This window comes from Vicia villosa, linkage group LG5 (genome assembly GCF_029867415.1).
Source record: "Vicia villosa cultivar HV-30 ecotype Madison, WI linkage group LG5, Vvil1.0, whole genome shotgun sequence".
Classification (NCBI taxonomy): Eukaryota; Viridiplantae; Streptophyta; class Magnoliopsida; order Fabales; family Fabaceae; genus Vicia; species Vicia villosa.
In genome coordinates, this window is record NC_081184.1 from 5,218,622 (window position 1) to 5,243,416 (window position 24,795).

At 33.5% G+C, this 24,795-nt stretch overlaps 4 protein-coding genes across 4 annotated transcripts; 1 reads left to right on the forward strand and 3 right to left on the reverse strand.

The window, feature by feature from the left end:
• The first annotated feature begins 302 nt into the window (after positions 1-302).
• Positions 303-3,111, forward strand: LOC131601218 (nitrate regulatory gene2 protein-like). The gene is made up of 4 exons (XM_058872992.1): positions 303-1,064; positions 1,628-1,803; positions 1,937-2,160; positions 2,306-3,111. The coding sequence occupies exons 1-4, from the start codon at positions 542-544 to the stop codon at positions 3,087-3,089; spliced, it is 1,707 nt and encodes a 568-aa protein (XP_058728975.1). The 5' UTR covers positions 303-541; the 3' UTR covers positions 3,090-3,111.
• An 82-nt stretch (positions 3,112-3,193) lies between these two features.
• Positions 3,194-6,895, reverse strand: LOC131601220 (beta-glucosidase 11-like). The gene is made up of 13 exons (XM_058872994.1): positions 6,613-6,895; positions 6,436-6,505; positions 6,282-6,337; positions 6,090-6,165; positions 5,917-5,988; positions 5,542-5,629; positions 5,138-5,393; positions 4,902-5,017; positions 4,447-4,667; positions 4,249-4,280; positions 4,070-4,157; positions 3,667-3,757; positions 3,194-3,559 (listed from the first exon to the last, which is right to left on the reverse strand). The coding sequence occupies exons 1-13, from the start codon at positions 6,733-6,735 to the stop codon at positions 3,307-3,309; spliced, it is 1,542 nt and encodes a 513-aa protein (XP_058728977.1). The 5' UTR covers positions 6,736-6,895; the 3' UTR covers positions 3,194-3,306.
• Positions 6,896-11,218: 4,323 nt separating this feature from the next.
• Positions 11,219-15,090, reverse strand: LOC131601219 (beta-glucosidase 11-like). The gene is made up of 13 exons (XM_058872993.1): positions 14,715-15,090; positions 14,539-14,608; positions 14,400-14,455; positions 14,154-14,229; positions 13,850-13,921; positions 13,503-13,590; positions 13,100-13,355; positions 12,640-12,755; positions 12,337-12,557; positions 12,139-12,170; positions 11,960-12,047; positions 11,772-11,862; positions 11,219-11,693 (listed from the first exon to the last, which is right to left on the reverse strand). Exons 1-13 carry the CDS (start codon positions 14,835-14,837, stop codon positions 11,441-11,443), a joined length of 1,542 nt encoding a protein of 513 aa, XP_058728976.1. The 5' UTR covers positions 14,838-15,090; the 3' UTR covers positions 11,219-11,440.
• Positions 15,091-18,263: 3,173 nt separating this feature from the next.
• LOC131601222 (beta-glucosidase 11-like) lies at positions 18,264-22,445 on the reverse strand. Its single transcript, XM_058872996.1, has 13 exons — positions 22,061-22,445; positions 21,889-21,958; positions 21,438-21,493; positions 21,177-21,252; positions 20,874-20,945; positions 20,336-20,423; positions 20,005-20,260; positions 19,650-19,765; positions 19,347-19,567; positions 19,196-19,227; positions 19,017-19,104; positions 18,829-18,919; positions 18,264-18,750 (listed from the first exon to the last, which is right to left on the reverse strand). Exons 1-13 carry the CDS (start codon positions 22,175-22,177, stop codon positions 18,498-18,500), a joined length of 1,536 nt encoding a protein of 511 aa, XP_058728979.1. The 5' UTR covers positions 22,178-22,445; the 3' UTR covers positions 18,264-18,497.
• Positions 22,446-24,795: the final 2,350 nt, after the last annotated feature.

The following is a 24,795-nucleotide window of genomic DNA, read 5'->3' on the forward strand; positions in this document are numbered from 1 at the left end:
TGATAGTTTCCAAATCAACTCGGATATCCACTCATTGCAATATTGGCCTTGCAGCAGAAGCCGACGGGCAGATCCTCACTCTCGCACAAAAAGTTCCACCTCCCCCGCATGGGAAGCCGATCAATTCCTTGATTATAATCGATAATAATTGAATATTATCAATTTATAACTAATTACAAAAACAAATGTTAAAAGTTTGAATACTCACTAATCAATTAAAATAATAACCCAACTTGTATAATCATCATAAATACCAAAACGCCGTCGTTTTGTTGCCTTAACATCGACGTAGTTGTAAACATGCTTTATACAAAGTTCATATTCTCCATATAACTTTCCAAGCAATAATATTCACATTCTCCACTAAAACGGCATCGTTTCGCTTCCTTGACACCGAAGCTTCCATCCCTTCCACACTGTCACACATCTTCCATATCGAATCCAATCTCTGTCTTCTTCCAGAACTATACCAGTACCACTAACAAGGTTTTAAAAACCGTCAGAGACTCTGAAAACGGCCGCGACAAAACAGTATCGAAAAATGGGCTGTTACCAATCAAAAATGGAGAACGAAGAAGCCATAACACGCTGTAAAGACCGTCATTACTTCATGAAACAGGCGGTTTCATCTCGTAACAACTTCGCGGCAGCTCACTCATCCTACGCTGCCTCCCTCAAAAACGCGGGGGCTGCTCTCATCGATTTCGCGCAAGGTGAACAACAAAATTTCCAATTATCTCCTCCCTATGATGTTCCCTTGCCTCCTCCTCCTCTTCCTGATTTACCTGCTGCTCTTCGCCGTGCTATTACTATGCCTGATTTTGAATCTGTGGAAACTACTGGTTTGGAAGAGGTTGATGATGATGATGATGTAGATGAAGAAATTGTTGAAGGGTGTGGTTTGAGTAGAAGAGTGAAAAAAAGTGAGAATATGAATATGATTCAGGTGTTGAGTGAAGTTGATAATCATTTTATAATGGCTTCTGAGTCTGCTCGTGAGGTTTCTGTAATTCTTCAGGCCACTCGTCTTCACTATCATTCCAATTTTTCTAATACTACCGGAGGTAACCATAAATTGCTAACTTGTTTCTTTGTTTTTTTTCAAGCTCTTTAGCACAAGCACAAGCGTGTTCGGGTCCGATACGTGTCAATGACCGATACACACAGCTTATTATGTTTGATTTCTTTTAATTCATTTTTCAAGAATTCGTTCTATTATGGAACTAGAATGTTTGGTGAACGGTGAAATGAGATCTTGTTATGACGGAGTAAATTTTCGGGGAGACAGAGAGTCTGACATATAAGGTTAACACTCCAACAGTCAAGTCAGAGTGAAAGAATTAGAAGTAACATGAGAGAGAATGAATTTGAATTCCTAAAATGACGTGTTTTTCTCTATATATAGGGAGAACAGTTAAAAACCGTCCAGTGAGGTGAGTTGCGTTGTGCTGATAGACGTTGAATCCAATCAGACGGTGATAGATGTGTTTGGAAGGCAGAATTGTCTGTTATTGGATGAATGAGAGATCACCTGCTCCATGCGTTTTACCGCTGGATGGTGCTCTTGGGTCTTGCGAATGGTCCAAAAACAGAACTGATTTTATATTTTTGTATTTATCATTTTCAGGACAACTTGATTACTCTGCAAGGGTAATGCGAGTTGTAACATGGGACAGATCCTTCAGAGAAACACCAAACATGGATGAAGTGAAAGATGATTTCGACTCCGAGAAGCATGAAACTCTTGCTACTGTATTAGACAAGTTGCTAGCATGGGAAAAGAAACTTTATAATCAAGTTAAGGTAAGAGTTCAGAACAAAGAAACTTTACTATACTTTCTTTAATTTCTTATTCAATTTCGCAGCTGCAATTAGGTAGAAATTCCACAAATTTTGTGCTATGTTTTGAATTTTGCAGCTGAATATTGTTTCATAGGCTGCTGAGTTAACAAAATCTGAGTACCAAAGAAAAGTTATCACTATCAACAAGGTAGAAAAAAGAGGTAAAAACATCGAAACGTTGGAGAAAGAAAAAGCAGCTCTAAGTCATTTGGATTCCGTTCACATTGTAGATATGCAGTTATTGGACTCAACAATCTCAGAGATAAATCTTTTACGCGATCAACAGTTGTACCAGAAACTCGTTCACCTTGTCGATGGGTGAGTTACTATTTTACAATCGGAATTTACAACCATACTAATGTTAGGATCGGTTCGGAAGTTCATATATCAACTAATGACAACAATTTGGTACGATTCGGTTCATGAAGAATATAAGACTAACCGTATTTTTTATGCAATGCAGGATGGCGACAATGTGGGGAACCATGCATTACCATTATAAGAAGCAGTTAATTATTATGAAGTTAGTGAAATCGCTTGATTCTCAGTTTCCTACCGAAACAAGTGAACACCATCATGATAGAACATATCAGTTATTAAATGTTATGCAAGAGTTGGAATCGCAGTTTGAAAAGTTGGTAAACAATCAAAAGGGTTTCATAAAAGCTTTATACAGTTGGTTAAAACTTAATCTTACCCTTGTCGAAAATGATATAAAGGAAAAGATATCTTCACCGGCGATACAAATTCTTCTTCATGCTTGGAATGATCATCTAGAGAAACTTTCTATTGAACTTGTTTGGAAAGCCATATCACACTTTGTTGCCGTGATAGATTCTCTTTACCAACAACAACAAGAAGAGTTGATTTTAAAGAGAAAATGCGAGGAGATGCAAAAAGAGCTTGCGCGCAAAAGCCGACGATTTGATCAGTGGGAGTGCAAATACAAGAAAAAGAAAAGACTAGATGAGTTTGATGCAAATAGGGAACAAGGTGATGATAGTAATGAACCTGACGAGGTTGTAAAGGAGAAGAGAGTTTTGATTGAATTAGAAAAGAGGTTGGATGAGGAAAAAGTTTCTTTTGAAAAACAGTGCTTACATGTGAGGCAAAAATCTTTGGTGTGTCTCAAAAATAACTTGGCTGAGCTCCTTAGGGCTATGACAGATTTTTCTCTTGAATGTTCTAAAATGTATAGTGAATTAAGGATTGTAACACATAAATTAAGATCTGCACAAAGTTCATAATGAGAATTGGTTTATGTATTAACTTTTTGGTATTTATCTATGAAGTACATACTCAGACACGGACATTGAGACACAATATGGCACGTACACTCTGACACTGATAATTTCAAAAATATATAACACCGATACTGCTTAATATATAATAGCATGACATTCAGTTATCCATCTATTACTCAAATAGTTCGAGATAGATTGATTTTAACCAGTCTTAATTACATTAAGTGGCAGCATGCATGAAGGGAGTGTTGGAGATAGATGAATTCTCCTCAATTTCCATGGTGATCTTCGAGTCCATAGTTCTGTTGTTTAGAAAATTTGAGTACCACACAGAAGAAAGTTTAGGTTGCCTCCTCAAAGTTGGATCTTTCAAATCTATGTAATATAAGCCAAAACTTGATCCATATCCATCTAATAACTCAAACACATCCAAAAAGGACCATACAAAGTAGCCTCTTATATTCAATCCATTCCTGTCAATGTGACAAAAAAAAATAACAGTAAAAATATGTTTTCACTAGTATTTGGATGAATATTAGGAATTTCGGAAATGTGTATTTGAAAATGAAAATAGTGGTACCTCAACATATCGAGTAGGCTCCCTATGTATCCATGCATATACTTCACCCTTGACCAATCATCTAATGATGAATTTCTATGTGTTTGTTGACCTGAGAAATTCATAGATTTTGGTGTTTTTGATCAAGGCCTTATCTCGAACCAGACTCGATGCAGGTTAGGCCATAGACTATATAGCCCGGTTGGATTTTTTCAAAATAATTTCTCAATCCGCCTCCCTACATTCTCAAAGCCTCCCAAAAATACTTCATGAGTAACTTTTCGATAGTGTATTTTTGCTAAAACACGCTATCGAAAGAACTTTTCTGGTAGCCAATAGGGAGAAGATTGAGAAACTATCTTATTTTCATCCCTATATAAAATGACAGGTAAGATTTGTAAATGTTTATGTAATGGAAACGTACCATTTTCATGAATATAAATTGGAAAATCGCCATAATCATTCTTCAATGATTGAAGCAGCCCTTCCAAAATCCAGGGTATAACTGGAAACTAAACAAACCAATCAGCAGTAAGTGGAATAGGTTGTAGCAACAAAGATAAAAAAATAAAAGGAACTCCAAAGTTCATACTCTACTCTTACATGACCTGTAGCTGTATCATTTCCATTGTAGGCTACAAATAAGGTTAAAAAAAACATTAATAGATGAAAGTCCTCAAAAATAGACGAACAAGGCATTGAATAAAGAGACGCGTATGTGAATTTTACTTGTTTAACCTCAATATATAACTGGTTGTGAAATTAAAATTGATGCAATAAATGACACAAAAATAATCATACGTTTAAACTCCACGGCTATATCTGATGTGAAGTCTCTATTCGTTTTCTGCAGGCTTTTCGGGTTGTTCTGAATATATAATGCATAGTAAAAATTGATCCCAAGGAAGTCAATTGAGCCCTTAACCAAATTTGATTCTATGGTGGTGAAGTAAGGAAGCCTTGATCCAACATTCTTTTTCATGGAGTCGGGATATTCTCCAAAAATGAAGGGATTCAGAAACCTGTCACAACAAAGAAAAGATAAAATTAAGTCTACTAGTTCATTTTTGTATAAATAAATAGCTACGACTATTAAGGTAGTGAGTGAATCGGAAAGTTGGTCCTCAAATTAGTATGCATAGATTTCAATTTTGGGAATTGGCAAATACATCTCCGAATTTGTAAATTGTAAGATAAAATTAAGTCTAATAATTCATTATTTTAGAGATAGATATCCCAATCAAAATGCTACTTACCACCCAATATAAAAGTCTCGGGCTCTTTGAGCGGCAATTATGTCTTGACTAGTGTTTGTTAGTGGAACAAAACCAAACACAAGAAGATTAAAACCAATAAATCCCCTTTGCTTGGCCTGCAAGTTACCATAGGTAGCATTTATAAAGAAAAGATATGTTGATTATCAAAGTGAAGATGTAAAAAGCATTAGACGAATTACAAAGTAATGTGGTGCGTGTGGCAAACATTTGCTTACCTTGTACTTTGTCCTATACAGTTTTGCAGTTGATGCATGTGCTAACAACATATGATGAGTTACCAAATATGGCTCAGTTGAAGAATTGCCTCTGGAGCAGTTAGATATAGAGGAAGATGAACACCTTTGAGGCGGTAAAATTCCTGCATCATAGCCTCCAATAGAACCCGCATTTCCTTCATTCACTGTAGTCCAATGTTTAACTCTATCTCCAAACTCTCTAAAGCATACATCTGCATATGCTGTGAAGTCCTTTCTGCTCGAAAACAAAAAATAATTATTCAAATATTAATTAGAGAATGATTGTTTTTCTTATTGTATTAGATATAGTTTATTTGAACTCTTAACTACTATCTAACATAAGATGGTCATGTTACTAGACAATTTTAGTTTCGGAACCATACATAATTCTTCGACTAACCCATCCTCCATATTCATCTTCAAGTGCTTGTGGTAGATCCCAATGATGCAATGTAACATGTGGTTGGATTCCTACAAATGAAGGAGGGAAAAGAATAAATATGTAATTCTGACGAACTTCTTTTTTAGTGTTAATTAAACTTAGTCTTGTCAAATAGTAGTTATAGAAGTGCTATAATGCAGCCGAACATGAACATTTAGTATAGTGTTGTCAAAGAGTAGCTAGAGTGGCATTAAACCACCGTAGCACAAAAGAGTTTGAACAAACTACTATTTTTCAAAGTTTGCGACTTGCAACGGAAATTGAACTTTACAATGGAAATTGAACTTTACAAGGTAAATCTAGTTTGCAAAAGAACCTTGGCTCGCTAGTTCATTGATAAGGTTGTTGTAATACTCCAATCCCTTAGGATTTATTGGCCCTTTTCCCTCTGATATTAGATTGAAATCAAGGTCAGAAAAACAAACAGAATCAAACCAAGTACAATCAGGTTATGAAATTATTTTGGAAATTAGTCTTATTGGATCATACCTGGAATAAGTCTTGACCATGATATAGAAAATCTGTAGACATCTAACCCCATTTTAGCCATGAGTTTGACATCATCCTGCATGAAATGAAAGTATATATGTAAACCAATATTAATATACAAATAAATCATTAGAGGGTCCTTTTTGGTACAAATTATTTCTTACGTATATAAGATGTTTCTAGTGCATATACCTTATATTTATGATATTGATCAATTGCAATGTCACCGTCTCCTTTGAATCGTCCTCCTGTAAATATAATCGAAATGAGGAATTTCATTGTTGTAACTATGAATTTATAACATATGAAGAATATGTATATAAAAGAGATAAATAAGAAAGAGTACCATTGCCAGCATGTGCAAAGGTATCCCATATGCTTGGCTTCCTGCCATCTTCATTTGCTGCACCTTCAACCTTTCATATCATATCATCCCAATTTCAAAATAAAAATATTAGCTTTAGAATGAAAAATTAGTATTGAATGAATTGATCAAACACAAGGTGTGCAATAAAAGATGAACCTGATAAGCAGAAGTTGAAGCACCAAACAAGAAGTTTGGAGGGAAATCACTTTTGGTCAGTGCATTAGCAACAGAAGAAACTATTGCAGCTACCAATAAAACTGCACCTAACAGATTCATCATCACTCTTGTTGTTTTCTTAGTGTTGTGTTTTTGAACATATACTACAAAGAGTGTGAACAAAGACTATACTAGAATTAGGTCGGCAAGTTTATTTATTTTTTCATTCTTTTTTTGGTAAAATACCCAGTAATGAATTGTCATGTGTAGGAGAAATTTCAACATGTCTTTTCAGCCGTATGGTCTAGAATCTAGATATCATATCATCATCTATGCACTTTGTGTTGTGTTGTCCATATTGATTTCACCAATAAATACATTCATTATCTCTCTAACTATATAAGTATCTATGACTCATTAAACCTCTTTTTGTTTGTATTCATGTAACCACTTTTGAATTCCTTCTAGCCTCTTACTACTGGTTTAATAATAGTCTTTTCGATGCTATTTATAAAAGAAAATTTACTTTTTAGATTCATTAAATAATCAATGTATCTGGTACATAATAGTGTCCAAATACATTTATTATTCAATGAATATAAAAGGCAAATTTTGTGTAGTGTATACTTACACTTTTAAAAAGATCAATTTATTTATGCTTAGGTTGGTTTTGAATGATTTGTTAAAAAAATTAGATGTATTTCGATTCAATTTCATGTAATTTAATATATTTAAAATTGTATTTCAAAATGAAAGTAATTGCTTATGGTTGAAACAAAAGTAATAAAAATAAATAGGTTAAACAAATGGTCATCTTAAAATTTTGCTTTAGCCTGAATACGATTTTGAGGGAGATGTAACACTAGAATTGAACTTGGTCTCCTGAAAAATCCAAACTTATGTTTACAAACTGGTGGCCCATTAAGAAAAAATCGGTTTTCATTGTTACAAACCGGTTCATTAATGGTGGCCCATTAATGCCCAGTTGCCTATTTTTTTGTCTTCCAAATTGGGATTTATTTAAAATTAGAAAAAGAATAAACTGTATATTCCTTAAATTATTTAAAATTTATAACTATTTAGTTTAACTATCCTGCTGCAATTATTTATTTGAAATTATGATATTAATATTGTGAAGTCAATATCAGGTTGCTAAATAATTGTAATACAAAAATTGAAGTTATATTAAACAAGTTAATAAATAATAACATTAAAACATGGATTAGCTTCTCAATCTCATAGTGTAATATCATGTATGAGAACTAATAAAACTAGTAAGATTGTCATGATTTTTCTTACTACAAAAATATAACGTATTTTCAAAAAAATTGTAAACTAATTAGAGAATGTGTTTTTACACTAAATAATTGCAAGAAATACAATGGTCAATTATTCATTGCAATTATTTAGCAACCTGAGATTGTGATATTTTTTTATTGACCAAAAAACACCATCCAAAACCAATGCTTGTAATACCCATTCTTACAAACTTTTATTTTTATTACCTCTTGATTAAACCATTGTGGTGATGTAATGGGCTTCACTTGTTGAGAAGTCTAAAATATTGCAGATTATTTAAAACTTATTTTAAAAAATTGTCTTTTTATATTTATTTGTGATATTTTTTATTTAAAAAATTAGTTTTAAAATTGTTTTCTTTTTTGTTTAAAACTGATTTTTTTTTATAAAATTGGTTTTAAAACCGATATTTTATAAAACTGGTTTTAAAATTGGTTTTTTTTTATAAAACTGGTTTTAAAACTGTTTTTTTTAAAGTAAGTGAAAAACCGATTTTGAGAAAAACTGGTTTAAAACCGATTTTTTAAAAACTGGTTTTTATTTTAAAAACCGGTTTAAAACTGAATTGAACCGTATGTAAACCGGTTTTAAAAAACCAAACCGGTTTTATAGAAACAGTTTTAAGATCCAAACCAAACCATATATATAATTTGGTTTGGTTTGGTTTATGATCCATGCACACCCCTACTAGGGAGCCTCTAAATGGTTGCCGATTATATGAATCCAATCACACCTCTCGAAATCGTCCGAAGACAAGACATTGGTCGAATTTTTGGGGTCTATCAAGACATGCTTTATACCCCAATATGACATATGTATCTTTATGACAATGTTGTCATCTTCATCATGCTTTATGTAGTCACTTCACAATATGCTTTGATTGTTGAACTTAAATTACATGAACATTTAACCGAGTGGGAGTAAATAGGAATATGGCAAAAATTGTTTAATTTTTGCCAAATCTTCTTGAGTGGTATAATATTGTGTGACAGATTGATCACCTTGTTTTAGTGACTATATTTCTCGCTGTAGGCTAGCAATGCTAAAAATATCCACTTAATAATAACGTTCCTTTGATTCTTGTCAAATGGCGTGTGCGGTGTTCACCCACATCCTACTCTTAGTGATTTATGCTTCAACTGAGTTTGTCATCCACACCATGATCATCGCATTCCAATGATTCCACATGATTGATAGGCGATTTGACTCTAGAATCTGAATTAGGGTTCTCTTATGAAACATTAATTTGTTTTTCAAGTGAAGGGTGACCGTCATAGATCGAGACCAATAATGGTAGTTGTTGTTGCCCAGGGATGGAAAAACGTTGGTGATTCCTGTGTTATTGCTTAGATGCATGATAATTATTGTTGTCATGATACATAAAATTTTCTCTACCACTTTACTATTTATCTATATACTCTAACCTTATTGACAAGATTTATAACGAAAAAAATATTATTCTATAATTTTTAAATTAAACATTTCGTATCTTTCATATTCTCGATGGAAAGATCTCCATTTAGATTTATAAGCCTTCTTTATACATTTAAATGAGAACTTCAATGTGTTCCGGACTTATTTAGCAATCTTTTTGCCAAATATTAAGTAATTTATTCCTTGATGAATTTGTGAAAGTGACAATTAGTCTCTTCTACGAGCAACTCCATCAGCTTCTAGCTCCTTGTTATAAACCAGGATCCACAAAGTTACAAACAATATGATCCTTTAGATGTGTTGTTATCAAAATGTCTCAATAACTAAAATCTAATTCCGTAATATGAGCGACTTTGTTGTTGTGATAGATTCTCTTTACCACCAGCAAGAAGAGAAGTTGGTTTTAAAGAGAAAATGCGAAAGGAGCTTACGCGCAAAAGCCGATGATTTGATTAGTGGGAGTGCAAATACAAGAAAAAGAAAAGACTAGATGAGTTTGGTACAAATAGGAAACACATTGATGATAGTATTGAACCTGATGAGGTTGTAAGAGAGAAGAGAGTTTTGATTGAATTAGAAAAGAGGTTGGATGAGGAAAAGGTTTCTTTTGAAAAACAATACTTACATGTGAGTATTGGTAGAAATAGGTTACGTCAAACTAGGTTTTGCCAAGCCTGAGTCTGACCTGTTAAAAATTTTAAAGCATAAACCTGGCCTGCGGCCTATTGTAGACTTATTTTTAAACCCGAGCCTGACATTTTCAAAGGCATGGTTGACCTATTAACCTACATAAAAGTCTATTTTATTTAAACATTTGTAAATAAGAAATTCAATTAAAGTTTAAATAGACTAACAAATTCATCGATCAACGAGTCTAAATTCTTATTTGCATTGACTCATTCAAATTTACCTATTAACATAAATTTTCTGATACGATTTGTTTGAGAGAACTTATGAAAATAACTTTTTAATATTTTTATAAAGTTTTTTTAACTTATTTTCCTAAGATTTTAAAGATAACTGAGCTTTATTTTTGTATTTTAATTCAAAATACAAATACAATATAATAATATTAATGAAATTATTTGTATCTATTTAAATAGGCCGGTCTGATCGGCTTAAAAGGTTTATTTTATGACCTGTGGCCTAACCTTTTTAATTAAATACGCTTAAAGAAAAGCCTAAGCCTTTTCTATTTTAAAAAAAAAGATCAGATTTGACTTTGGCCTATGTAGGCCCCTGTTATTAGTCTGACATATTTTCAACCCTACATGTGAGGCAAAAATCTTTGATTTGCGATCGAACCTGATCAGAATGGATCTTTCTGGTCAACAATGAGTGATCTTCTGAGAACGCAGGGGGGGGGGGAGAGTGTACCTGCAAGATACTCTGATGCCAAAATGAGAATAGAGAGCAATCAGAGTGCAAGTACTAAGGTGTAGAGTGAGAAAAAATGAATATCTTATCCTCTAGTGAAAGAGGGTATTTATAGCCCCCAGCGTTGGGCCATGATTCCCTATTTTAGGCTGGATTATTGGAGGTCCAAAAATAGGAAACTGCCAGGATCCTGCGTGGAAGGGCAGAGTCAGCAAGTGACTCGCGCCCTGGATGAACCGACCATAGGGTTCGGAGGTCAAGGACCGCGTTTTCCGCTAGCAGGTTGACCACGTGCTCTTCGTGACGCACGTGGGTTTGTCGCTCCAACGGTTATCAGGGGACGTGCGCTCAATTGGGCCTGAACCTAGAACTGAGCATGCAAGTCTATTGGGACTGCTCAGTCTAGACCAGAACAGTTTGTCTCAAAAATAACTTACCAGAGCTCTTGAATGTTCTAAAATGTATAGTGAATTAAGAATTGTAGCACATATATTGAAATCAGCACAAAGCTCACAATGAGAATTGGTTTATGTATTAACATTTTGATATTTATCTATGAAACACGAATTCTGGCACAAACACCAGACACAACATGAACACTCGGATACCGATAATTTCAAAAACATATGACACCGACACTGCCTAATATATAATAGTATTTGACATTCACTTATCTATCTATTATCAAAAGAGTTTATATTAACTAGTCCTAATTACATTAAGTGGCAGTATGCATGAAGGGAGTGTTGGAGATAGATGAGTTCTCCTCAATTTTCATGGTGATCTTTGAATCCATAGTTCTGTTGTTTAGAAAATTTGAGTACCACACAGAAGAAAGTTTAGGTTGCCTCCTCAAAGTTGGATCTTTCAAATCTAGGTAATATAAGCCATAACTTGCTTCATATCCACCTAGTAACTCAAACGCATCCAAAAAGGACCATACAAAGTAACCTTTTATATTCAATCCATTCCTGTCAATGTTAGACATAATTTTTGGGTGAATATTAGGAATTTGGTAATGTATACTTAAATATTGAAAATAGAGGTACCTCAACATATCGCGTAGACTCCTTATGTATTCATGCATATACTTCACTCTAGACCAGTCATCTAATGATGAATTTCTACGTGTTTGTTGACCTGAGAAATTCAAAGATTCATCGCAGCTTTTGAAGATTTTGATGTTGTTAATAAAAGGACATGAAAGCATTCAAAATGTTTGTGTAATGGACGGTACCGTTTTCATGAATGTAAATTGGAAAATTGCCATAATCATTCTTCAAAGATTGAAGCAGCCCTTCCAAAATCCAGGGTATAATTGGAACCTAAACAAACCAATCAACAATAAGTAGAATAGGTTGTAGCTTCAATGATCAAAAAATAAAAGGAACTTCAAAGTTCATTCTTGAATTTTACCTCATCTGTAGTTGTATCATTTCCAGTGTAGGCTACAAATAGGAGGAAAAAAAAATCATTAATAGATGAAAGTTCCTCAAAAATAGACGAAAGAGGCACATAATGACGAGATGCTTATGTGAATTTTACTTGTTTAACCTCAATATATAACTGGTTATGTAATCAAAATTGGGCAGTAAATAACACAAATAAATATACATTTAGTCTCCACGGCCATATCTGTTGTGTAATCTCTATCCTTTTTCTCTAGGCTTTTCGGGTTGTCCTTAACAGAAAATGCATAGTAAAAATTGATTCCAAGGAAATCAATTGAGCCCTTAACCAAATTTGATTCCCTGGTAGTGAAGAAAGGAAGCCTTGAACCAGCATTCCTTTTCATGGAGTCAGGATACTCCCCAAAAATGAAGGGATTCAGAAACCTGTCAAAACAAAGAAAAGATAAAATTAAGTCTAACAATTCATTATTTTAGAGATAGATATCACAATCAAAATGCTACTTACCACCCAATATAAAAGTCTCTGGCTCTTTGAGCGGCAATTATGTCTTGACTAGTGTTTGTTAGTGGAACAAAACCAAAAACAAGAAGATTAAAACCAATAAATCCCCTTTGCTTGGCCTGCGAGTTACAATAGGTAGCATTTATAAAGAAAAGATACGTTGGTTATCATAGTGAAAATGATATCATAATAACCCAATGTTGTCAAATAGTGGCGGCTATAGCCTATAGAATGCAATAATGTTATAGCATATCAGAATATAAACAAATTGATACAGTTATCTGATATAGTGTTACCAAATAGAAATTATAGTAGTAGTATAGCATTGCAACATTGTAGCATAGTAGAATTTAAAAAAGTTGCCATTTTCTGCGATTGACAACACTGTAACTATGTTACCAAATGTGAAAAGCTTTAGTCGAATGTCAAAGTAAAGTGGTGAAAGTGGCATTCAATGACTTACCTTGTACTTTGTCCTATACAGTTTTGCAGCTGATGCATGTGCTAACAACATATGATGAGTTACCAAATATGGCTCAGTTGAAGAATTGCCTTTGGAGCAGTCAGATATAGAGGAAGATGAACACCTTTGAGGTGGTAAAAATCCTGCATCATAGCCCCCAATTGAACAAACATTTCCTTCATTCACTGTAGTCCAATGTTTAACTCTATCTCCAAACTCTCTAAAGCAGACATCTGCATATGCTGTGAAGTCTTTTCTGCACGAAAAGATAAATAAATGTAGAAATGTTAGTTAGAGAAAGATTGTTTTTCTTATTGTGTTAGCTATAGTTTATTTGAACTCTGAACTACTATCCAACACAAGATTGTCATGTTATTAGACAATTTTAGTTCGGGAACCATACATAATTCTTCGGCTAACCCATCCTCCATATTCATCTTCAAGTGCTTGTGGTAGATCCCAATGATACAATGTAACATGTGGTTGGATTCCTACAAATGAAAGTGGGGAAAGAATAACTACGTAATCCCGAAGAACATCATTTTCAGTGTTTAAACTTAGTGTTGTCATATAATTGTGATAGAAATAGAAGTGCTGTAGTGTTCCTCAATACTCTATCTAGTATAGAGTGTCAAATAGCAGCTAGAGTGGCATTACAATACTGTCGCACAGAAAAAAAAACAACTACTTTCCGCAGCGACAGACATAAGAAATTGAACTTTGCAAGGTAAGTCTAGTTTGCAAAAGAACCTTGGCTCTCTAGTTCATTGATAAGGTTGTTGTAATACTCCACTCCCTTGGGATTTATTGGCCCTTTTCCATCTGGCATTAGAATGAAATCAAGGTCAGAATAACAAACAGTTGATCCAAAGAGCTATAAATTTATAGATGATCTTTAATTGATTCATTGAGTGAACCAGAATCAACCGAAGTACAATTAGCTTTTTAATTTATTTTAGAAACTGCTCTTGATTTTGACACTAGACTAATAACTACTCTTACTCCATGATCACATACGAAGATATATCGTTTTGTTACCTTTAGTGGATCATACCTGGAATAAGTCTTGACCATGATATGGAAAATCTGTAGGCATCTAAACCCATTTTAGCCATGAGTTTGACATCATCCTATATCAAATGAAAGCATTCGTAAACCAACATTAATATACAAATAAATAATTAGACGGTCCTTTTTGGTACAAATTATTTCTCAGGTAAGGAAGATTAACTTAAAACCAGTATTCTAATATGTCCAAGATAAGAAATTTGATATATTCCAAGGATGGTCTAGTGCATACCTTATATTTATGATATTGATCACATGTAATGTCACCATCTCCCTTGTATTGCCCTCCTGTAAATTTAATTGAAATGAAGAATTTCATCGTACATTATGAAGCATATATGAAAGTAAAAGAGATAAATTAGAAAGAGCACCATTGCCAGCATGTGCAAAGGTATCCCATATGCTTGGCTTCCTGCCATCTTCATTTGCTGCACCTTCAACCTTTCATATCATATCATCCCAATTCCAAAATAAAAAAGTATCTTTAGAATGAAAAACTAGTATTGAGTGAATTTATCAAACACAAGGTGTGCAAAAATAGATGAACCTGATAAGCAGAAGTTGAAGCACCAAACAAAAAGTTTGGAGGAAAATCATTCTTTGTGAGTGCATTAGCAGCAGAAGAAACTAGTGCTGCTACCAATAAAACTGCACCTAACCAATTCATCATCACTCTTGTTGTTTTCTCAGTGTTGTGTTTTTGAACATATTTCTATAAAGAGTGTGAACATTGACTATACTACAACTAAGTCGGCAAGTTTATTATTTTTTCTTTCTTTTTTTGGTAGAATACAAGGTCGATAACGTTGCTTTCAAGACAAAAATGGTGCGTAATAAATTGTCATGTTATGTGTAGGAGAATCTTCAACATGTCTTCTTGTCAGTCATCTGGTCAGATATCATCATCTATGCACTTTGTGTTGTCCATATTCATTTCACCAATAAATACTTTCATCTATGCACTTTGTTTTGTTGGTATTCATATGGACATTTTTGACTTTTGATTGCCTTTCTAGTATAATCTATAGAAGTAGTATTATTGGTTCTCTTTGAATTGATTTTGAAACTAATAATTCATCCCATTAAAATAAATAAATTTATTTGCCGTTTAATTTTAATTTATTTTTAAATATTTAAATTATAAATTATATTTTTTGTATTAATATTATAAAAATATTAAAAAAAAAGTTTGAGGTAATATATAATATATATAATATATTAAAAATTAATATTGTAGGATAAAAATAATTAATTATAGTTGAAATAAATAAATAGATTAAATAGATGATTATCTTCGCATTTTTCTTCCACCGAAACACACTAACCCTTGAATTAGACTCGTGTCATGAGAAATTACTAGGGATATGTAGGAATTATAAATAATTTGTTCATTTACGTGACAAAGTCTAGCATGCCAAATATTAAAATCACACAAAGAGTAAATAGGAGGAGAAATTTTATTCTAATCAACTTTCAACTTAAACATGCCATCAGTGATGTACTCTTTCTCATAAAAAAAATATCATTCTTAATGATGGTGTACAAATCTATCCCAATAGAATGACTAAACCTAACCTTAATTAAAAAAAAAACAGAAACAAGATTCTTCCTAATTTCAGGAACGTATATGACGTCCTTCAAGATTAAAGTTTTCCCGGATGTGAAATTCAGCTCCACATCTTCAATTTCTGCAACATTAGTGGTGTGAGCATTTCCCAACAACATTTTCTTATTCTCAACTTTCACGCATGTTTTGAACATAGCACAATCATAACAAACATGACGAGAAGCGACAATGTCCATCCACTAACCATCACATCCACCAACCATGTTGATTTCATTGATCATAGCGATACATTTTCCACCAATCAGGTTAGCCTATGCATTAGAGACAACTATAGCTTTAGGCCTGCTCTTACATCTCTTAGCCATGTCACCGACTTTCCACAATTAAAACAGCTGGCGCCGCAACATCATTTGTTTGAGGTGGTGGTTGTTGTCTAGCAATCGAAGCAGTTGGGGCCCTAGATGGATTCCCATTCCTAATTCGGTTCATAACATTGGAGTTCTAATTCTTTAATAGTTTGCCCATAGGCATCCGAACCACACAAATTTTCTTTTTGTTGTTATAAACAACTAAGAATTCATCTTTCTGATCTTGTTTTCGAGCTTCCGCTTCAATTTGGAGGCGAGTGATTAGACTCTTGATTGAAAACTCTTTTGTTTTGTCGAAGCAAATATTTGAAATCTTTCCGACCAGGAGGCAGTTTGTCAATGATAACATTAATTTGAAATTCTTCATCGAGGGACATACCTTATATATTTATTTCATGAACAATCTTCTGAAGTTCGTGGCATTCTGCTTCCACAAATCTTTCATCTATCATCTAATACTTTAAGTAACGACTTACAACATACTTCTTTGTTCCCACTTCTTTAGTATCACATTTCCTTTGCAGAGCTTCCCATATTGAGTTTAATTAAGACGAGTTAACAGTTCTGTCTGAATTCACAGTTTTGTTACCACTAGTCTATTCGGTTGATCTAGAGGGAACAACATGAATTTCCTCAGTCAAAACATCTTCAATGTTAAAAAAGTTCATCTTAGCTTGCCAACGTTTGAAGTGACAACCTTCAAACTTAAATGGTTTGTCAACGACATCGACCACAAAATTACCAATAACTTCTTCAATAGCCATGAAATTTTTTCGAACGAGACTGTTGTTTTGGATTTTGAAAATTGCCACAGAAGAAGTTACTGGGGTGAGTCATAGAACAGTTCGCTCTGTTTAAGACGTTCTGTGACACAACAAAAAATTATGTAAAATAATCTAACTACCAGGACGCCTTCATAATAGAATAGTTCAATTCTATTATACAATCACAACTTGCACGATATGTGATCGTTATAGAAATACACCTTCTAATGGTGTTGAACCACTCGATATTGGTGGCGAAACCACTCGTAATATCTGGATAAACTATTCGCATATGGCATAAGCAAGCCCTTGAAAACTGAAAAAGAATTTTTTTTATAAGAAGTGAATATGGAAGAGAATAGAGAAATTTCCGATTGTAAATCTGGTGTGAGGAACAAATGATAGAAAGGTCACTATTGGATCTGACCTGTATGGAGAGAACATGGGAGAAGTAGAGCAGATTGGCCCAAAAAGAATAAATTGTTTTTTACTTAGTCAACAAGTCACATGTTGACTCTTGAAGGACAAGCAAACCCAATCAAAAACTAGGTTATGACTTGATTTCTAAAGAGGACACGCCATTTTCATAATTAATTAATATCCATCAAATTAACTAATTAATAATAATAATTAACTTCCACCGAATTAATTAATTAATAATAATAATTAATTTCCACCGAATTAATTTAATCTATATTAATTAATTTTACACCAATTCGAGTTTAAAAAAATAAATGGTCAAAGCCCAAGCCCAAGACCGGGCCAAACCAAGCCGGTCGGATGGCGGTGGTAGTGCATGTGTAGGTGATTTGGTGGTATGTCCTCATTCCTTTACAAAATTGGCTACCCCATTTTGCCCACTTGAAATATATATGCACTACTAATATGTGTCCCCCCTCCTATATGAGATTAAAATGAATCTTTTTAGATTCACTTTCACTCATACTTGTGCAATAATGACAATAAATTCTTCCAAATTCCCACTCCAATTTTCATCATCCCAAAAATTTCAACAGTTGGTGTGATAGATTCTCTTTACCAACATCAAGAAAAGTTGGTTTTAAAGAGAAAATGCGAGCAGATGCGAAAGGAGGTTACGCGTAAAGCCGACGATTTGATCAGTGGGAGTGCAAATACAAGAAAAAGAGTTTGATGCAAACAGGGAACTTGGTGATAGTATTGAACCTGTTGAGATTGTAAGGGAGGAGAGAGTTTTGATTGAATTAGAAAAGAGATTGAATGAGGAAAAAGTTTCTTTTGAAAGACAGTGCTTACATGTGAGGCAAAAATCTTTGGTTTGTCTCAAAAATAACTTGGCAGAGCTCTTTAGGGCTGTGACAGATTTTTCTCTTGAATATTCTAAAATGTATAGTGAATTAAGGATTGTTGCACCTAAATTAAGATCTGCACAAAGCTCATAATGAGAATTGGTTTATGTATTAACTTTTTGGTATTTATCTATAAAGCAGGAGTCTGACACGAACACCAGGTCAAGACATGCTGCGGACACTTTGACACCGATAATTTCAAAAACATATGACACCGACACTGCTTAATATATGATAATATTAGACATTCATATATCCATCTATTATTCAAAGATAGATTTATTTTAACTAGTCCTAATTATATTAAGTGTCAGCATGCATGAAGGGAGTGTTGGAGATAGATGAATTCTCCTCAATTTTCATGATGATCTTTGAGTCCATAGTTCTGTTGTTTAGAAAATTTGTGTACCACACAGATGAAAGTTTAGGTTGCCTCCTCAAAGTTGGATCTTTCAAATCTATGTAATATAAGCCAAAACTTGCTTCATATCCACCTAGTAACTCAAACACATCCAAAAAGGACCATACAAAGTAACCTTTTATATTCAATCCATTCCTGTCAATGTTAGACATAATTTTTGGGTGAATATTAGGTATTTGGTAATGTATACTTAAAAATTGAAAATAGAGGTACCTCAACATATCGTGTAGACTCCTTATGTATTCATGCATATACTTCACTCTAGACCAGTCATCTAATGATGAATTTCTACGTGTTTGTTGACCTGAGAAATTCAAAGATTCAACACAGCTTTTGAAGATTTTGAAGTTGTTGATAAAAGGACATGAAAGCATTCAAAATGGTGATGTAATGGACGATACCGTTTTCATGAATGTAAATTGGAAAATTGCCATAATCATTCTTCAATGATTGAAGCAGTTCTTCCAAAATCCATGGTATAACTGGAACCTAAACAAACCAATCAACAGTAAGTGGAATAGGTTGTAGCTTCAATGATCAAAAAATAAAAGGAACTTCAAAGTTCATACTCTACTTTTACCTCATCTGTAGTTGTATCATTTCCAGTGTAGGCTACAAATAGGAGTAAAAAAAATCATTAATAAACGAAAGTTCCTCAAAAATAGACAAAAGAGGCACATAATGACGAGATGTACTCAAAATTGTGCAGTAAATAACAAAAACAACTATACTTTTAGTCTCCACGGCCATATCTGTTGTGTAATCTCTATCCTTTTTCTCCAGGCTTTTCGGGTTGTTCTTAACAGAAAATGCATAGTAAAAATTGATTCCAAGGAAGTCAATTGAGCCCTTAACCAAATTTGATTCCTTGGTGGTGAAGATAGGAAGCCTTGAGCCAGCATTCCTTTTCATGGAGTCAGGATACTCCCCAAAAATGAAGGGATTCAGAAACCTGTCAAAACAAAGAAAAGATAAAATTAAGTCTAATAATTCATTATTTTAGAGATAGATATCATAATAAAAATGCCACTTACCACCCAATATAAAAGTCTCGGGCTCTTTGAGCGGCAATTATATCTTGACTAGTGTTTGTTAGTGGAACAAGACCAAAAACAAGAAGATTAAAACCAACAAATCCCCTTTGCTTGGCCTGCGAGTTACCATAGGTAGCATTTATAAAGAAAAGATACATTGATTATCATAGTGAAAATGAAATCATAATAACCCAATGTTGTCAAATAGTGGCGGCTATAGCCTATAATCTTTGGTACAAAGTGTTACCAAATAGAAATTATAGCAGTAGTATAGCATTGTAACTATGTTACCAAATGTGAAAAGATTTAGATGAATGACAAAGTAAAATGGTGCATGTGGCATACACTGGTTTACCTTGTACTTCATCCTATAAAGTTTTGCAGCTGATGCATGAGCTAACAACATATGATGAGTTACCAAATATGGCTCAGTTGAAGAGTTGCCTTTGGAACAATTAGATATTGAGGAAGATGAACACCTTTGAGGCGGTAAAAATCCTACATCGTAGCCTCCCATAGATTCCACATTTCCTTCATTTATTGTAGTCCAATGTTTAACTCTATCTCCAAACTCTCTAAAGCAGACATCAGCATATGCTGAGAAGTCCTTTCTGCATGAAAATATAAATGAATATTCTAACAAAAGATGGTCATGTGATTAGAGAAATTTAGTTAGGGAACCATACATAACTCTTCGGCTAACCCATCCCCCATATTCATCTTCAAGTGTTTGTGGTAGATCCCAATGATGCAGTGTAACATGTGGTTGGATTCCTACAAATGAAAGGGGGAAAAGAACAACTATGTAATTCTGAAGAACTTCTTTTTTAGTGTTAATTAAACTTATGGTATGTTTGGTTTAGAGGCAGGAAATAGAAAATCACGGCAAAAAATCACGTTGCCGCAAAAGCTTGGTTTTGTTGCTTCTGGTTTTCACGGTGAAATGGCCTCCAAACGTGCGGCGCGGTGGGAAAACGCTAAACCAAACATGCCATTAGTGTTGTCAAATAGTAGTTATAGAAGTGATGCAGTGTAGCAGAATGTGCACAAAATGTTACTGTTCCTTGATACTCCATTTAGCTAGTGAGTCAAATAGAAGCTAGAGCCTAGAGTGGCATTACAGCACTGTAGCACAGAATAATTTGAACAAACCACTTTTTTCTGCAATTTGCGAGTGACAACAAAAATTGAACTTTACAAGGAAAATCTAATTTGCAAAAGAACCTTGACTCGCTAGTTCATTGATAAGGTTGTTGTAATACTCCAATCCCTTAGGATTTATTGGCCCTCTCCCATCTGGTATTAGAATGAAATCAAGGTCAGAATAACAAACGGTTGATGCAAGAAGCTATAAATTAATAGATACTCTTTAAGAGATTCATTGAGTAAACCAGAATCAAATGAAGTACAATCAGCTTTTGAAATAATTTTAGAAATTGGTCTTAATTCTGACGCTGGAATAATTACTACTCTTACTCCATGATGGCGTACAAGGATATATCATGTGTAACCTTTAGTGGATCATACCTGGAATAAGTCTTGACCATGATATGGAAAATCTGTAGGCATCTAAGCCCATTTTAGCCATAAGTTTGACATCATCCTGCATTAAATGAAAGTATATGTAAAACAATATTAATATACAAATAAATAATTAGAGTGTCCTTTTTAGTACAAATTATTTCTTAGGTAAGGAAGATTAACTTAAAACCAGTGTTTTGATATGTCAAAGATAAGAAATTTGATATATTTCATGGATGGAATCTATAAGGTGTTTCTTGTGCATACCTTATATTTATGATATTGATCACAAGCAATGTCACCGTTTCCCTTGTACTGCCCTCCTGTAAATTTAATTGAAAAGAAGAATTTGATTGTTGTAACTATGACTTTATAATACGGTTAATTGAAATCTAATTCAGCTATAACATCAACTTAAATCACATGAATATAATTTCTCAACACCAAACCTTGGACTACATGCAACTCTCATAATAATTGTTTTATTTTTATCTACCCAATATTCTACAGCTGTAGCTAAAGATTCTTATTGTCTGGATATTGGAATTTTTCTGTTCCGGCATGAATAACAATACAATGTTTTACCAGTTGTTTCAGTGGTAGGAGTTTGATTTTTACATAGACAAATATGCCCTATGAACATCAAAGAATACACAAAAAATTGAAGATACTACTACTAAGAAGCATATATGTAAAACAGACAAATAAGAAAGAGCACCATTGCCAGCATGTGCAAAAGTATCCCATATGCTTGGCTTCCTTCCATCTTCATTTGCTGCACCTTCAACCTTTCATATAATCCCAATCCCAAAATATAGAACTAGCTTTAGAATGAAAAATTAGTATTGAATAAATTGATCAAACACATGGTGTGCAAAAAAAAGATGAACCTGATAAGCAGAAGTAGAAGCACCAAACAAGAAGTTTGGAGGAAAATCATTCTTTGAGAGTGCATTAGCAACACAAACTGTTGCTACTAATAAAACTGCACCTAACAAATTCATCATCACTCTTGTTGTTTTCTCAGTGTTGTGTTTTTGAAAATATACTATAAAGCATGAGTATGAACAATGATTATACTATAATTAGGTCGGTAGGTTTATTTATTATTATTTTTTTGGTATTATACAAGATCGGTAACGTTCCTTTCAAAAGAAAATGGTGCGTAACAAACAGTCATGTGTAGGAGAAACTTCAGCATGTCTCTTCAGCCGGATGGTCTAGATATCATCACCATCTATGCACTTTGTGTCGTCCGTATTCATTTCACCAATAAATACTTTCCATCGTTATATATATAAACATATAAGTATCTATGACTCATTCAACCTGTTTTTGTTGGTATTCATATGCCCCACTTTTGACTTTTGATATACTTTTAGAGGTATTTTTGGCCTATTAGTGATTGACGCTGAATTTGATATATCAAAAGAGATTGAAAATTACTTGAGATCAGAACTAACACCGAATCAGACTATATCGATGGTGAGAAAATATTTGGCCTTTTTTAAATTGATTTTGAAACTAATAATTTGTCCCATTAAAAAAAATAACTATTTGTGGTTTAATTTCAATTTTTAAATTACAAATTATATTTTTGTATTAGTATTATAAAAATATTTAAAAAAAAATAAAAAGTTTTTATAATTAATTAGTTTGTTAAGAAATGTGGTTGGGCGTAACTCAACCCTATAAAATCGGTTGGTAAGGTGAGGAGTGTCTCTCTACATATATTGTTGTAATACTCTATCTCTAACTAATGTGAGATTTTATGATCTTCCTAATACACTCCCTCACGCCCAGTACTCTTTTTGGGCTTGGTGCGTGGATATTCACGGTGGACGGCTCATGATCCGATTGATAGACATTTCACACCTTTCATATTTTCTACGTAGAGATTTACATTTGAATTTCTACTTCTTTTTGTACCTTTATGTGAGAAATTAAATATGTCCCAGACTTATTTAGCAGTCTTGGAATTTTCTATTTTTCCAAATGTTGAGTAATTCATTCCTTCATGAATTTTTGAAAATACCAACTAGTCTCTTTTACGAGTGACTTCATCAATTCCTTGATGAATTTTTGAAAATGCTAACTAGTATCTTTTACGAGCGACTTCATCAATTCCTTGTTATAAACCAGAATTCACAAAGCTACAAACATTGTGAGTCATTAGGCGTGTTGTAATCAAAAGTTCTCAATAACTAAATCTAATTCTGCATTCAATTTTAGAGCAAAGTGGGCAAAACTATAGTTATTTGTCATATCTCTCTCACAAAATACTTACAATAATTTTTGACACAATAAAAACTCTTTTATTCCTCACACACACTTACATTAGCATGACGAAATTAACTCTGATACCAATTTGATACTAGTGGGACAAGGATACCCAAGTTATTTAATGGATAAGACAATTCTCATGTGATAGAATATGATGATTGTTCATATATATTGGTTAGCTTCTTAATCATTCTAGAAGAAATTTGATTTAATTTCTTACATCGTCTCCCTTAAATCAAAAGCTTTCAAACTTATTATTCCAAAAAAATTCATTAGTTTGCTTCTTTCCACATGGTTTTTCCTTTTTTTTTTTGACATTGATTCCTAAGGTTAATTCCCCCTCTCTGATGAGAGACTTTCGACCTATTTCTTTGGTAGGGTTGCTTTATAAACTTGGCTAAAGTGTTGCTGGCCGGTTTGCTGATGTTATGGATAAGCTTATTTCTTTTAACTAGTCAACTTTCCTTAAGGGTACACTTCTACTATGCATGTATATCTCTGAGAGAAAGGATGATTCTTCTTAATTATGTTCTTAATGTTATTTCCATTTTTTTTTGTATTTTTTGAAGATGCTTGTTAAGATTTGGAAGAAGATTGTAAAAATTCAGAGAAGATTTTTGTGGGATGGCGTTAGAAGGACTTCAAAGATCGCTTAGGTTATGTGGTCTCATGTTTGTAAGCCCAAAAGATTTGGTGACTTAGGTGTTCGTGATCTCTGATTCGTTAATATGGCCCCGTTGGGTAAGTGGAGGTGGTAGTTGGTTTCGGGTGATTCAGGTATATAGTGTGATATCCTTTATGCTAGATATGGGAGGTAGAACTTCTCGTCTTCTCTATGTGTCTCTTTGATGGCGAGGGATGTCTGTCTTTGGTGGTAAATGAAATTTCCCCTCAAACTGGTTTTAGAATAGTGTTGTTAAGAAAGTTGAATCCGATCTCCTTACTTTGTTATGGTGTGATATTTGGAAAATACTTAGATGGACACAGCTATAATACCTAGATACACACAACCAATCACATTTTTTATTAATTAAATAATAAAACTAAAATGATCTCTCTCCTCCACTATTACAACCACCCTCCATGTTGGCAATTCAAAACAAAATTAAATTTTAAGTAAATTTAAATTCTCTCTCTTCTTATTGGTTGTTCCTAAATATATGGATTTATGGTTCTTACTTGGTTCCCTCAAGATACTCTTTTCTTCTCACACGTGAGTTTCCCAGTGATCGTCAAGTATCGTTAGTGGAAATGGTCCTTTATAGTATCTGGAGGAGCAGGCCCCCTCTAACGTATTTATTTTCTCTTGGAAGTTTCAGCATCATATGATTCATATTACAGA

Excerpts from the sequence above, each read along its gene's own strand:
- LOC131601218 (XM_058872992.1), top strand. The coding sequence starts at position 542 with ATGGGCTGTTACCAATCAAAAATGGAGAACGAAGAAGCCATAACACGC. Across the intron at positions 1,804-1,936 it reads AACTTTATAATCAAGTTAAG|GCTGCTGAGTTAACAAAATC; the intron begins GTAAGAGTTCAG and ends ATTGTTTCATAG. Across the intron at positions 2,161-2,305 it reads CTCGTTCACCTTGTCGATGG|GATGGCGACAATGTGGGGAA; the intron begins GTGAGTTACTAT and ends TATGCAATGCAG.
- LOC131601220 (XM_058872994.1), bottom strand. The coding sequence starts at position 6,735 with ATGATGAATCTGTTAGGTGCAGTTTTATTGGTAGCTGCAATAGTTTCT. Across the intron at positions 6,166-6,281 it reads ATCAATATCATAAATATAAG|GATGATGTCAAACTCATGGC; the intron begins GTATATGCACTA and ends CATTTCATGCAG. Across the intron at positions 4,668-4,901 it reads CGAGACTTTTATATTGGGTG|GTTTCTGAATCCCTTCATTT; the intron begins GTAAGTAGCATT and ends TTGTTGTGACAG.
- LOC131601219 (XM_058872993.1), bottom strand. The coding sequence starts at position 14,837 with ATGATGAATTGGTTAGGTGCAGTTTTATTGGTAGCAGCACTAGTTTCT. Across the intron at positions 12,558-12,639 it reads AGAGACTTTTATATTGGGTG|GTTTCTGAATCCCTTCATTT; the intron begins GTAAGTAGCATT and ends TTGTTTTGACAG. Across the intron at positions 11,863-11,959 it reads AATTTACATTCATGAAAACG|GTCAACAAACACGTAGAAAT; the intron begins GTACCGTCCATT and ends TGAATTTCTCAG.
- LOC131601222 (XM_058872996.1), bottom strand. The coding sequence starts at position 22,177 with ATGATGAATTTGTTAGGTGCAGTTTTATTAGTAGCAACAGTTTGTGTT. Across the intron at positions 20,424-20,873 it reads CAATGAACTAGCGAGTCAAG|GAATCCAACCACATGTTACA; the intron begins GTTCTTTTGCAA and ends TTTCATTTGTAG. Across the intron at positions 18,920-19,016 it reads AATTTACATTCATGAAAACG|GTCAACAAACACGTAGAAAT; the intron begins GTATCGTCCATT and ends TGAATTTCTCAG.